The sequence below is a fragment of the Quercus lobata genome, chromosome 4 (assembly GCF_001633185.2).
Source record: "Quercus lobata isolate SW786 chromosome 4, ValleyOak3.0 Primary Assembly, whole genome shotgun sequence".
NCBI classification, from domain to species: domain Eukaryota; kingdom Viridiplantae; phylum Streptophyta; class Magnoliopsida; order Fagales; family Fagaceae; genus Quercus; species Quercus lobata.
Window position 1 is genome coordinate 74,965,553 of NC_044907.1, and position 14,968 is coordinate 74,980,520.

A 14,968-nucleotide genomic window follows, 5' to 3' on the forward strand; every position below is an offset into this window, starting at 1 on the left:
AAACTTATATTTTAAGTAAACTACCAACACCGGTGGCTTGGCCAATAGAGCCGCTTGTGGTGGAGGTTCGATGGCCCACTGGATTGGTGTCTCTGACCATTGTACCACCATCACCGGTGGGCCGATTGTTGTAATAGTGTCTCTGACGACCGCCGTCGAATCGATGTCTTCGATGACCGCTATCGAATCTATGTCTCCGACGACCGCCGCCGAATCGATGTCTACGACGACCGTCGCCGAATCAATGTCTCCGACGATCGCCGCCGAATTGATGTCTCCGACGACCGCCGCCGAATTGATGTCTCTGATGACCGCCGCCGAATCGATGTCTCCGACCATCGTATTACTAGAATCGGTGACCGAATTGATGCTGTTGAATCGATGTCTCCGATCAACGGTCTTTTTTTTTTTTTGACCCAACGGTCATAATTTTTATTGTTATATCCACCGATCATAATTTTGAAATTCAAAACGGTAAATTCAAACCTAACTTTAAACCCAATGGTAAATTCAAACATAAATGTCATATTTTTTTAATTTTAAATCCAATGGTAATTCAAACCTAAAGGTCATATATATTTTTTTTTTTAAACTTTAAACCCAATGGTAAATTCAAACCTAAAGATCATATTTTTTTAAACTTTAAACCCAATGATAAATTCAAACCTAAAGGTCATATTTTTTAACTTTAAACCCAATGATATATTCAAACCTAAAGGTCATTTTTTTTTTAACTTTAAACCAAATGATATATTCAAACCTAAAGGTCATATTTTTTTAACTTTAAACCAAATTGTAAATTCAAACCTAAAGGTCATATTTTTTAACTTTAAACCCAATGGTAAATTCAAACCTAAAAGTCATATTTTTTAACTTTAAACCCAATGGTAAATTCAAACCTAAAGGTCAAATTTTTGAAATTCAAACTCAAGTCACATTCTTGCTCTATAAATATGACCATTTTCTCTCTAATTTCCACCCACTTCTACAAAATTATCTATTCCATTCGGTTTTTGTTCTCTCTTAATGGATTTCCATTATGACATTGATTTTATTTTTCCAAATGATGAGCCTCCATTTGACTCATCTTCTGATGATGATGAGACGGAACTTACTCTAGCTATTGCCATAGAAGAATTAAAGAATGAAGGAGCATCAACATCACGTCGTCGTTCGGTTCAACCTCGCAGGTTTATCTGGCGTAATCCTTTGCAAGGTCATGATAGGCTTTTCCATGATTATTTTGCTGAAACACCAGTGTATCCTCCTAATGTATTTCGAAGGAGGTTTCGAATGAGTCGTTCTCTTTTTCTACATATCCATTCAAGAGTTGAAGCTACTGAACCATACTTTGTTCAAAAAAGAAATGCGGCTAACACACTCGGGTTGTCTTCCCTTCAAAAGATGACCGCTACAATCAGAATGCTTGCTTATGGAGTGTCGGCTGATTTCATGGATGAATACATAAGGATTGGAGAAACCACTGCAATAAAAAGCTTAAAAAAATTTGTTAAAGTGGTAGTTTCAATCTTTTCTGAAGAGTACTTGAGGTCACCAAACAACAATGACATTGCAATGTTGTTAGCAGTTGGCCAACATCGTGGATTTCCAGGAATGCTAGGGAGCATCGACTGCATGCATTGGAAATGGAAGAATTGTCCAAGTAAGTGGAAAGGTCAATATATTGGTCATACAAGTGATCCAACGATAATTTTGGAAATTGTGGCGTCGTATGACCTTTGGATTTGGCATGCATTTTTTGGGTTACCGGGGTCTCACAATGACATCAATGTCCCAGAGCGGTCTTCTGTATTTTCTGAGCTTGCTGAAGGGCGTGCTCCTTCGGTTAATTACTCTATAAATGGTAATAACTATTCGATGGGGTACTATCTTGCAGATGGTATATATCCATCATGGGCAACATTTGTCAAAACAATTCCAGCACCACAAGACCGTAAAAGACAACATTTTGCTTCCGCACAAGAGGCGGTCAGGAAGGATGTCGAACGTGCATTTGGAGTACTTCAAGCGCGATTTGCAATTGTGCGTGGGCCTGCACGTTTTTTCCATCTTGAAACGCTTAAGGACATTATGATGGCATGTATAATATTGCATAATATGATCGTTGAAGATGAATGACATACTTACCTTGGAGCAAATGACTTTGATTATGATCAAATCAACGATAACGGACCCGAACCGGTGTCACATAATCCCACTTGTAACCTTATGCAGTTCATTGAACATCATAATTCCATTAGAGATAGAGGAATTCATTCTCAACTTCAAGCAGATCTCGTTGAGCATCTATGGCAACTACAAGGCCAGTCGTAGGAATTTGTAATTCTAAATTTCTAAGCATTACTACTTTTATTTAATGTGAAATTTCGTTGGAATTTGAAATTTTCTAAGTTTAATATTACTAAGTTTCCAAAAAATTGAGATAACAAAAAGCCCTATATAAGTTGACAAACCCTTAGGTAAGTTTGTCAACTTAAGTTTAGTTGTAAACTTACACTAGATACTATCCTGCTCATTGGTCATTTTTAACACTGCAGAAAAATGGCACTATGCAGAAAAATAACACTGCAGAAAAATGACACTATGCAGAAAAATGATACTATGAAGAAAAATAACTCTATGCAGAAAAATAATTATGCAGAAAAATGATAGTATGCAGAAAAATAACACTGCAGAACAATAACACAATGCAGAAAAATGACACTATGCAGAAAAATAACACTATGCAGAAAAATAATTATGCAGAAAAATCACATTATGCAGAAAAATCACACTATGCAGAAAAATGACAGTATGCAGAAAAATAACACTGCAGAACAATAACACTATGCAGAAAAATGACACTATGCAGAAAAATAATACTATGCAGAAAAATAATTATGCAGAAAAATCACATTATGCAGAAAAATAACAGTATGTAGAAAAATGATACTATGCAGAAAAATAACACTATGCAGAAAAATAATTATGGAGAAAAATCAAATTATGCAGAAAAATCACATTATGCAGAAAAATGATAGTATGCAGAAAAATAACACTGCAGAAAAATGACACTATGCAGAAAAATAACACTATGCAGAAAAATAATTATGCAGAAAAATCACATTATGCAGAAAAATAACAGTATGCAGAAAAATGATATTATGCAGAAAAATAACACTATGCAGAAAAATAATTATGCAGAAAAATCACATTATGCAGAAAAATGATAGTATGCAGAAAAATAACACTGCAGAACAATAACACTATGCAGAAAATGACACTATGCAGAAAAATAACACTATGCAGAAAAATAATTATGCAGAAAAATCACATTATGCAGAAAAATCACAGTATGCAGAAAAATAACACTGCAGAACAATAACACTATGCAGAAAAATAATTATGCAGAAAAATCACATTATGCAGAAAAATGACACAATGCAAGTACAGCCACCTGTTGAGAAAGTGTAGAAAAATAACATATACAACTAATAAAATCAGCAACCAATAAAATAGCATATTTACATTCAAATAACATTTACAACCAATAAAATCAGCAAGTACAACCAGCACAGTACAAAATTTACAACATTGCATCTATTTCCTTGCACAAGTAAAGACTACAAAAAATTATGTGCTAGTATCTTTGCAATATACAAAAAATTGGTTGTCAATAATAATATTCCATTATGATGCATATTTAGACTTTAACCTCTCCAAGATTTCCAAATGACGTAGACGAATGTATTCTTTTTACTCAGGATCCATAGTTCTTGTATCTTTCATCATAAGTTCATCTTCCATTTTCCTCTTTTCTACTTCATTCTTCTCTTCCTTGATACGAATCAACTCTCTTCGTTCTTCGGATGCAATGCGCATTGCCTCTCTTCGTTCTTCTAATGCAATGCGCATAGTTTCCTTTTTCCCTTCATGCATTCTTCTCTTTTCTTCCTTGATTTCGTCCAATTGGGAGGAAAGTGTTGGGATCAAGTCATCACAATTCTTTCTTTTCTTTAATTTCTCATTTTCGGCCTTCTTGCCTATAGGTCTCTCCAAGGTTTCGCCGGAGTTCATCTCTTCATTATCTTCATCTACATTTATTGAGCTTGCAAAGGATTGTGTGGCTGGTTGTGTGGCTGGTCATGTGGCTGGTTGTCTTGTGTGGGCCTTCAAACTATCTCTTAGAACCAACCACTTAGCTTCGTTCCTCAAAATTCTCCAACAATGCTCCAATTGAAATGCATTTTTGCAATTAACTTGATACATAGTTTTTGCATCTTCAATCTACAAAAGTAAAAAATTAAAAAATATAAGAATCATAAAACTAAAAGTGTTTTGATGTACAATACAAATTAAATGTTGAGTTTAAATACCTTGTCATGCTCAGTTTTACCGCTTTCATTCCGGTTCTCAATTTGGGCCAAGCATCTGCAGAACTTGTTGGTCTCCTTTAAAGAATCCTTAGTGCAGTTAAATTTCTTGTCATTGTGGAAGGTAGACCAAATTCTCTCCCAAAATGTTGTGTGTTTTTGGTCCGTCGATGTCACGGCATCTAAGCTAACATTAAGCCACGCCGACACTAGCTTAATGTCTTCATCTATGGTGAAGTTGATTCCCCGTTGACGACCTCTCTTAGTAGTTGATTTTTTTGCAATAGGGGGTATAGATTGTCCCATTTCAACTTGGGGTGGAGATTGATGGACATTGACGTCTGAATGCGGAGTGGACATCAAATTACTGCTGTCAAAAGACTCAAAACCTTGTTCATTGTCTTGTAAAATGTCAAGGAAGAAGGGATTTTGATTTTGTGAGTCCATCACCTAACAAACACCAAAGTAATTTAGAAGCAGCACTAATAAGCAACAAAATTGAAAACAAAAAAGAAAAGGCATTGAGAGCATGGAATTCAACCACAACCAAGCAATCACAACCAAGCATAGATGAAGCACCCTTATGGTCTAATTCATAACCAAGCACCCTTATGGTCTAATTCATTGACCAATTCATGTACAAACACAAGAAAATCAAACCTCAAAGCAACAGAATTGAGAGCATGGAATTCAACCATAGAAATAATAAGTATTCAACCTCAAACCTCAAACCTCAAACACAAGATAAAACCCACATGGAATTCTAACTTGCTAGGCATCATTTTTTTTTTTTAATAAGTACTTGGGCAGCCGCCATATTGCAAATAAATTTTAGCAAAATCCATGTGTAAGAATGAAATTTAAAAGAATACAATAGAGAACGCATGGTACTAAAATGTTTATATCAAATGCTAAATTCACAGACAAAAATGCTAAATTCCTTCCTATATTGAAATGTACATATTACATCTTTTCTTTATGAATATTTTTCTTTTTATTCCAAACTTTCTTCTCTTCCAAACTTAAATTCCTTTTATTTTCCATACAAGCAACCAATTAGAGAAACAACTATTTAGTATAAAATAAAAAAATAAAAAAATACTTCCAGTGATCTATTTTTGGTTAAATCAATTGAAGATTGGACACTATAGGGAGCTCCTAATCGCCATCTCCGTGTTGGTGGGTGCTTCTAGCTGCAGCTACTTAGTGCTAATACTGATTCTATTAAGGGTTAGTCTTCTTTGTCCTGTTCCACAGCATTTATATGGCTTTCTTTTTGGTTGGGGAAAATGAGTAGTTTATTAGGCTGTATCTAAGATGAGATGCCATATTATCATATTCTACTCATTAAAAATAAAATGGAGGTCACAAAACTCAGAACAAGATGACATTCTAGATACAGCACTATAATTATTTGTATAGTGTTCCCACTTCCTACTTCCCACTAAAGCTTATTCAATACCAACATATTTACCCTCCTTCCATTACAACCCCTTTTAACCAAACAACACTATATACCCTCACAAAAATAGTAAATACCCCCCACTTCTCCAAAATCTAAAGAACACCCAACTCTCTATTTCATATTAGCATAGAAGTCTGAGCCTAAAAGCTGCAACTTCTGTGAACAAACAGTACCAACACCAACATTAAGGTTATGTACACATTGTTGAAAACAAATCACAGTTTTTTAGCAAAATAAAACTCATAAGAGTAAGAAGTAGATGCATGTGCATGTGTTACTTGGGCTTGAAATTGAACATAATCATCGGATCAAAAAAAAAGCTTCAAACTTGAAACAAAAGTTTGAGAGAGTAAGAGAGATCGTTACCTTTTGGGAGGTTGAAAAGTTGACTAATTGTTGGTGGGAGCTTTTGTGAAGTGGAGAGATAGAAATACAGAAGAAGAAGAAGAGTAGACAAAGTTTGAGAAATGAAGAGAGAGAAAGGGGCAGCTCTGTCTGTCTAAGTTGCTGTCTTTCTCTGTGCTTTAGCTTAGCCTTGCTAAGCCATTTTGCTTATGCCATCTAGGAATTTCATTTGTCTGAATTTCATTTTTCCGTGCCTTAAGCCTAGGTTTTGAACCAGTTATCCACAGAGAACATTGATCCTTATAAATGGAGAATAGTAATAAACAGAAAAAATCACCAAGGGAATAAATAATGTGTCTCCAATATTTGTAAATTGAAATTAATATCATATAGCTTAACACAGCAGACATCTCTAGACTACCTTATGTACTAAATTCCTTATGATCTGTAGTTTTAGGAATTTTGAGAGAGATAGATGTTTACTGGCATGGAAGTAGTTGTTACTAAGACTTTTGCAGTTGAGGTTGAGGTTGACCCTTTTGAAAGAGCTTTCAAATTCAGTTACCTAACTTAAAGATTTGATTATTTCAAACTTTAGGGGTTGAGAATTTCATTCAATCTATCACCATAACCACCCCCCAAAGGGGGTCCCAAAATTAATAAATCAGTTAACAATCACTGTTTAGTATTCACTTGTCTTTTTTTGAAAGTCTCTCAAGTCATCAGAGTGTTCATTCAAGAAGAACAACCAGAGACTTTTTGTTGCATATCTCAATTAAAGTTCCACTACCACCTAAACCAACGAGAACTGGCATGTCTTGGAATTATCTCTATCTATGACTATAAGCATGTGATATATACATAATCTGAAAACGTAGTAAAAGAAAAACTACTAAAGAACTTGGACAAAGAAGCCCTCATCTCTTTCTATTCTCAAACCAGCCAAAGGCTACAATACAGGGCAAGCTACCCCAAACAACAACTTGACAAAACCAGCTAAACTACACAGCCAAGTCCAATTATACATACACACTGACCAGGCACAAAATCTCAGCAGCTAACTAACCAAATACAAGGTAATCACGGCAATAAAGCTAACAACCAAATATCCACATAGTAAATCAGCTAGAACTCTGTAACTATGAACATCAAACAGAGCAAAGTTCATAAATTAAAACATAGATTGAAACGTTTTTGACCTATCAAGAACAAAGTTCATAAATTAAAACTCGTTTATGTAGAACTATCCCATGGAGGTACTAAAACAGCACACCAACTCTCAAAAATAACTTCGGGTGTGCTCCGAAGAATCCATAGAAAAAAACCCCAAACCAGAAAAAATTTGAAACAAGAAACCCCCAAAAAAATTAGTTTAGAGAAACTCCCAAGAATCTTGATTGAAACCAAAAAACTCTAAAATCTCAATGAGAAAAACCCATACCTTTTTTAGAGAAATCAGCCCCAACGTCTGTCAATAGAGAAGATTCCGTCAACCCAATGATCCACCCTCCTCACCGGAACTGTAAAACTCCTCAACCGATCACATTTTATTTCCCATGGTGATGAGAATGAGCAAAAGAATTCGGTGATGAGAATGAGCAAAAGAATATGAGAGGAAGAACTCAAGAGGGAGAGGGAAGCTGAGAGTGAGAGAGGCGTTGGTGTGCTCAGTGAGATGAGAGAGAAAAAAAGAGCAAAAATGAGTTTCTGTACATATAATACTGTACATAAAATATTATTTTAAGTTATAAACGAGCTACAGTGCCCGTGTAAATTTACACGGGTACTGTAGCTCGTCCAAAATTATACACGAGTTTAGCTGATTTTACAAAGACTGATGCAGTGCATTTTTTGCTTCAAAATGTGTAAAAATGGTCCAAATGTGTATTTTACACATTTATACACAATTATACGAGCTGATGTGAATGCTCTTATTATGTACATAATCCCTAGTAGCTTTCCCCTCATTCGTTTGCTAAGATATTTTGACTAGTCTGCCACAATTAGATGTAATCATAAGCACCCAAATCTTTTTTTCTTTTTTTGCTGAATAAGCGCCCAAATCTTGGTATGTCAGATGTGCCTCATTTTCATTGGTGTCTGGTTAACTTATTTTATTATTTAATTTATTTTTATTATTATTTATGAATTTTATTATATTTTTTAATTTTATTTATAGATTCATTTTACTATTTCAACTAATTTTTACTGTTATCTACGATATTTTTAACAAAAAATTTTCAATTTCAACAAAATAATCAAATTCTAAATAGTCTCTTAACCTAACTAAATTACTTTTGTGGGTAAAAGCCAAATGATTACTTAATAATCCTATTTATAAGTAAGTTTTTGATAGTTGTGTAAGAGATTTAGAATTCAATTTTTATTTATATTAAAAATTAATTAATATTTAATTTGATAATCATTCGTAGCATATGTCATTCATTAAAACCCTATTTAAAAAAAGAAAAAGTAAGCAACCCATCAACTTGACAAGTTTTTTTGGTTAGTACAAAACAAAACAAACTACAGAGAAATAGTACACAGCTTCTGACCAGACTGCATTACCTGTCAACAACAAAGAAGAGAATAAAATTAACAATTATCAAGAAAAAACCCAGTTACCAACAGTGAATGTTTATTATAAAATAAAAGGCAAAGGTGAAATAATTAATAGGAAAAAGGCAATGGTGAGAGAGAATGACCGTGATATATTATAATCATCTAATATTATTTTTAAAAAATCATTATATATATCTCAGTTTATAATCATGATTATAATTTAAATTTCTCAAAAACCTTGGTCTAGGGGGTAATATTGTCATTTCACAAATTTCAAGGGTAAAAATAAAAAAAGAAATCTCATTTCATGCAATCACAGGGCTTGACAATTTCACCCAATAGACAATTAGAATTTCCAAAGATATTAAAACAACCACTTTTCATATAGGAAATCGAAACTCTATATTGAAAATACTGAAGAATAAAATATCATTAATTGAAAACTATCCTTGAAATGGACTAGAATGCAGACTATTAAAGGGTAATTGATTTTAATTGGTCTTTTAAATAGAAAAAAACAATCAATCACCTAAAATTCTTATTGGTCCAATCAAATAAAGGATGAACATATATGCATGGAACGAAAATTTAGAAGATACTTGAGAATTTAAATTTATAAATTATTATTCATTTTTACAGATGAATAATTAATTTGATAATTTGAAAATCTACTCTCTTTTAATTGGAATCACCCTACTCAAATGTTGGGTTAATTTAATTAGGATAAAAATAATGTAATTATCCCTTAAAAATGTTTTTAAAAAAATACTAAAATAAAATAGTTAAAAATGAAATGTCAAACTATCAAACTGTCAATTGGCACTTTGACCACAAGTTAAAGTGTTGAATTTTTTTTTTTTTTTTTTTTTTTTTTTTTTTTTTTTTTTTTTTTTTTTTTTTTTTAAACCTGATTGGCAGAAAATTAGATAGCCCATTTCAACATTTTGATGACAGGGCATCACATGTTGTTTTTTGTTTGATTTATTACGTAGTCCTGTCACTCAAAATATATATATATATATATATATATATATTTTCCTTTATTGAGAAGACATTACTCAATGTTTTTAAGATTAAATACATGGTTGGTTTTTTATTTTTTATTTTTATTTTTATGAAAGGCCTATATATACATATTCAGAGCCACTCTTTTATGGTCGGTGGTAGTGTTGTTGTGTCTTTGTTTCTTGTCCGTGTCTACCCGAACGCTTGATATTCCGTTGTTGTGTTCCCTTCTTACCATCGTTGGCGCCACCCTAGTCGTAAAGTGAATTCCTAGAACCTAACTGTAAGGCCCGTTTGATCCAAGAGAGGGCGTGTAGGGCATGAGAGGTATAAGGTTGGTTAGGGTATGTGTTACGAAATGCAATGGTTGTGAGAAAAATATGATAACTGAGTGTTGAACCTAGGATAGTATGGATAGGTTGTGGAGATCCAACTCCTCTATCAACTCCAGGACTAGTTGTCCTCCTGATATTGTAAATGAAGAAGATCACACTATTGATGATAATGAGTTAATCCCTGATTTTCGTAATTGGAATATTCCTAAAGTTGATACTAAAACTGTTTATAGAAACAAGTTTTGTTGAAAGTACTTTTCATTCAACTTACAAAGCCAAAACTGTTGAACAAATTTTCTCTATTTCAAAAGTTCATGAAAAATGCTGTTTGTTCACTAAAAGAAATATTAATGACTTCCTTGCTGCTAAAAAATTCAGTTATTTGCATATTGGTATGGTTCAAGTCGCTATTAAACCACTTACCCGAAAGGGTATTAATGCTTCTGTTCTCATGTGTTTACGAGATGCTAGATTTAGGATTTTTAAAGATAGCATTCTTGGTATGATTACTGCTTCTATGTATGATGGTCATATTTATTTCAACTGCTATCCTGATCTTACTCTTGCTTTGGATGATCCTAATATTGTTAAAGCTTTGACATTGAATATTGCTTCATCTGGTTATCATATGGAAGAAGGTAGTAAGCCTTTTGCTTTGATTTATCGCATTTATTATAGAGTAATGGGTACTCAAATGAATCCATGTGCTAAGATTCCTAGAGAACCTTCAGGTAAAACCATATTAATTCAATGTTCAACTCCTGATGCTAAAATTCAAGTTCCAAAAATGATTCAATGGCAAGATGTTAAACTTCCTAATGATTGGTTGTTGGAACAAGAAGCCCCTCCTACTAAACCTATTTTTGATGAACTTGATCTTACTCATATTCAACAATATCTTGATGGTATTGTTAAAATAAGTTTTCAAAACAATCCACCTTTGAGGATCAACAAAGGAAGACATTCCTTTGCTGGATTTGAAAGTATTTCAAAAAGAGATCGAGAGATCAATTATTTTTTGAAAAAGAATTTGGAAAAATCCTCTGATTTAAAGCTAAAAGGTATTTCAAGTGATAAATCTCAAGTTAGCTTTGTTTACTATTCTACTAAACCTGAAACTTCCTCTCCATTCAGTAGGACTGCTAATGAAGATGAGGAAGACTCTGTTTCTGTTACTCCATCTGACTTTGATTCTCCCCCTATTGAAAATCCTCCTGTTTACCAAAATCAATTACGAGTTCTGACTATTTTGGATGAACACTTTGAAGTTGATTTGGTTTCTTTATATGATGAATTTATGCTTGCAAAAAATAGAACCAAAAGAAAATATTTCCAAAATAATTTTGCTCAGTCTGAAAAAGACCGTGTTAAAAGAAAATGGTTGGAAAATATGAATCAATTGAAAAAACATATTTTGTTTTTTGATTTTCTTGAAAACCATTATGTTTCAAAAGATGAGGTTTCAAAACAACATTTAAATGTGATAAAGAAATCAAATTTTGTTAAAATAGACAACACCATTATTAGGTCTAGTCATCTTCCTCTTGACTCAATTTTGATAACTACTAAGAAAGATGAAGTGACAAAAGAGGAAGTGAAGGCCTCCCCTTTCAAAATTACTGATGATAAAACTCTCATTATTAGTCTTATTGAACAAAACAATTTTACTAATCAATCCTTGCATATTATTGGTCAACAGCTTGACCGTATTGAAGAAAAAATTGTTGAAAAACCTGTTTCTGAAAAATATGTTCCTGTTAAAACTAAGAAACCTTTGATTGATTTACCTAGTCAAAGAGAAAAAGTTCTGTTTAAAACTTCTCAGTCCAAGACTCTTGAAATTGTCGAAAAAATGCTTTCTGATTTAAAAATTAATACTGAGGGTACTTCTACAAGTACTTCAGCTGCTCGAACTATTTCCAAAAAAGAAATTGTTTCTGAAGAAAATACAGATTCTGATACTGTTTCTTCTGTTTCTGCAAAAAGAATCTTTGATGATGATTTCCCAGAAATTAAAAGATTTGTTGGAAACTCCAAACCCATGTCTTTTACTAAAAATTGGTATCCAAAACCCACTCCTCCTGATATGCAGTTTGAAGAGAGATCTTTTCAAACACAGTTTTTTGTCTCTGCTTATAAGCTTTATGAATGGAATATTGATGGTTTGTCTGAACAGGAAATCATTAATAAAATGAGTCACATGTCTATGGTTGGTATTGCTTATCAAAATAACCATGATCTTGATCAACCTGAAATTGTTAATTTGCTTGTTACTAGTTTTTCTGGTACTCTTCATGGATGGTGGGATTCGTATATCACTGAAGAATCCAGAGAGTCTATTAAACATGCTGTTAAAAAAAATGATGAAGGTTTGCCTATTTTTGATGAAAGTATTGGTCGTGGTGTTCCTGATGGTGTCAATACCTTGATCTATACTATTCTCAAACATTTTGTTGGTATTCCATCCAATATTTTATCTCGTGTTTCTGATTATTTGAATAATTTGAGTTATCCAACTATGTCTAATCACAGATGGTATCAAGATGTTTTTACTTCCAGAATGATGCTCCAGAAAGATTGTCATAAGCCTTATTGGAAAGAAAAGTTTATTGACGGTCTGCCTGCTATCTTTGCTCATAAGGTAAAACAAGAATTAATGGGTAAAAATGATTCTATTGATTATGATAATTTAACCTATGGTGATATTTTCAGTACTATTAAAAAACTTGGTATCAATATGTGTAATGATGAAAAATTGTTAAAACACCAATTAAAGGATAAAAGAAAAGCTATATATGAAATGGGAAATTTCTGTGAACAATATGGTTTGTCTCCTATTACTCCTTCCAGGCAAAAAGATAAAAAAACATGATAAAAGCCATAAAAAATACAGAAATAACTTTGTTAAACCTAATGATTTTTATGCTAAGAAGAAAAATGTTTCTAAAAAATATGTTAAACAAAGATCAGGTAAAGGTAAATGTTTTAACTGTGGTAAATCTGGACATTTTAGTAAAGACTGTAAAGTAAAACCTGGTAATTTAAAAAACAAATCAAATATTGATGATTCTTCTGATATTAAAATTGGTAGTAGAGGTTCTTGTTGCAATGTTATAAAAACCAATGTTCTCACCAAAAGTAAAGAGGATAAAACTTTGGAAAAATTTAATAAAAAGAAATCTAAAGAACTAACTGTTAATGATTTACAACATGAAATTAATGTTGTTAAACAAGAGATAAGTGAATTAAAACATGATTTTAAAGATATTAAAAGTGATAACAATAATTTTAAACAAGGACATGAGCACAAAGATGGAGATGAATCCAGTGAACAAACTCTTCTTTTTGATAAAGGTATTCCTGATGCTTTCACTAATTCTCAACTTGCTCTTGTTAATAAAATAATTCCTCCAGAATGGTTTACAAAAGTTAAAATTGTTATTTCTCTTGATTATCATTTCACTGTCATTGCCATGATAGATTCAGGTGCGGATATGAACTGTATCCAAGAAGGACTGATTCCTTCAAAATACTTTGAAAAATCTACTGAAAGATTGGTTTCTGTTAATGGTTCTCAGATGAAAATTAAGTATGAATTGAATAATGCTCATGTGTGCCATGCTAATTTCTGTTTCAAGATTCCTTCTGTTCTTGTTAAAAATATGACTGATAAAGTGATTCTTGGTTTGCCTTTTATAAATGCTTTATATCCTTTTCTTGTTGAACATGATGGAATTACTACTGATCCTTTTGGACAAAAAGTAAAGTTCAAATTTGCTTCAAAGTTTGATATTGATACTAATACTGCTTCAAACATGATACATGCTAAAATTAAACATCTTAAATTCCTTCAGCAAGAAGTTAGATACAAGAAAACTGCTGAACAAATTTCTGATAAATTGTTGCAATCCAAAATTGATAATTTTCAGAAAATGTTGATTGATGATGTTTGCTCTGATGTTCCTAATGCGTTCTGGCATAGGAAGAAACATATTGTTGATTTGCCATATGTTAAAGATTTTGATGAGAAAAATATTCCCACAAAAGCTCGTCCTATCCAAATGAATGTTGAAACTGTTGAATTTTGCAAAAAAGAAATCCATGATTTGTTGCAGAAAAAATTGATTAGGAATAACAAGTCCCCTTGGTCTTGTTCAGCTTTTTATGTCCAAAAAATGCTGAGATTGAAAGAGGTACCCCAAGATTAGTCATTAACTACAAACCCTTGAACAAGGTTTTAGAATGGATTCGGTATCCTATTCCCAATAAGAATGACCTTGTCCATAGGCTAAGTGAAGCTGTTGTGTTTTCCAAGTTTGACATGAAATTTGGGTTCTGACAAATCCAGATTAGTGAGAATGATAGGTACAAAACTTCTTTTACCACTCCTTTTGGACATTATGAGTGGAATGTTATGCCATTTGGCCTTTAAAATGCCCCAAGTGAGTTTCAAAATATCATGAATGATATTTTTAACTCCTTCAGTCATTTCACCATTGTTTATATTGATGATGTTCTTGTTTACTCTAGCTCTATTGACGAATACTGGAAACATTTGAATTCGTTTCTAGATACTATCAAAAGAAATGGTCTTATTGTCTCAGCCAAGAAGGTTAAACTATTTCAAACCAAAGTTCGTTTTCTTGGCTATGATATCTCTGAAGGACAGATTCGTCCTATAGATAGAGCCATCCAATTTGCTGATAAGTTTCGTGATGTTATCATTGACAAAACACAGCTCCAAAGATTTCTTGGGTCATTAAACTATGTTGCGGATTTTTACAAAGATATGAGGAAACAATGCAAACCTCTGTTTGATCGGTTAAAAAGTAATCCTCCTCCTTGGTCTGATGTTCATACTTCTATTGTTAAACAAATCAAAT

The 14,968-nt window shown here is 32.7% G+C and overlaps 2 protein-coding genes and 1 long non-coding RNA gene across 3 annotated transcripts; 1 reads left to right on the forward strand and 2 right to left on the reverse strand.

Annotated features, from left to right (window-relative positions):
* The first annotated feature begins 1,026 nt into the window (after positions 1-1,026).
* Positions 1,027-2,139, forward strand: LOC115985802. The gene has a single exon (XM_031108701.1). It carries the CDS (start codon positions 1,027-1,029, stop codon positions 2,137-2,139), a length of 1,113 nt encoding a protein of 370 aa, XP_030964561.1.
* Positions 2,140-3,756: 1,617 nt separating this feature from the next.
* On the reverse strand, positions 3,757-5,190 carry LOC115985803 (glutathione S-transferase T3-like). The gene is made up of 4 exons (XM_031108702.1): positions 5,176-5,190; positions 4,377-4,823; positions 4,179-4,287; positions 3,757-4,094 (listed from the first exon to the last, which is right to left on the reverse strand). Exons 1-4 carry the CDS (start codon positions 5,188-5,190, stop codon positions 3,757-3,759), a joined length of 909 nt encoding a protein of 302 aa, XP_030964562.1.
* A 658-nt stretch (positions 5,191-5,848) lies between these two features.
* LOC115983313 lies at positions 5,849-6,277 on the reverse strand. The gene is made up of 2 exons (XR_004090018.1): positions 6,205-6,277; positions 5,849-5,994 (listed from the first exon to the last, which is right to left on the reverse strand). It is a non-coding gene; the product is annotated as an uncharacterized LOC115983313 (long non-coding RNA).
* Positions 6,278-14,968: the final 8,691 nt, after the last annotated feature.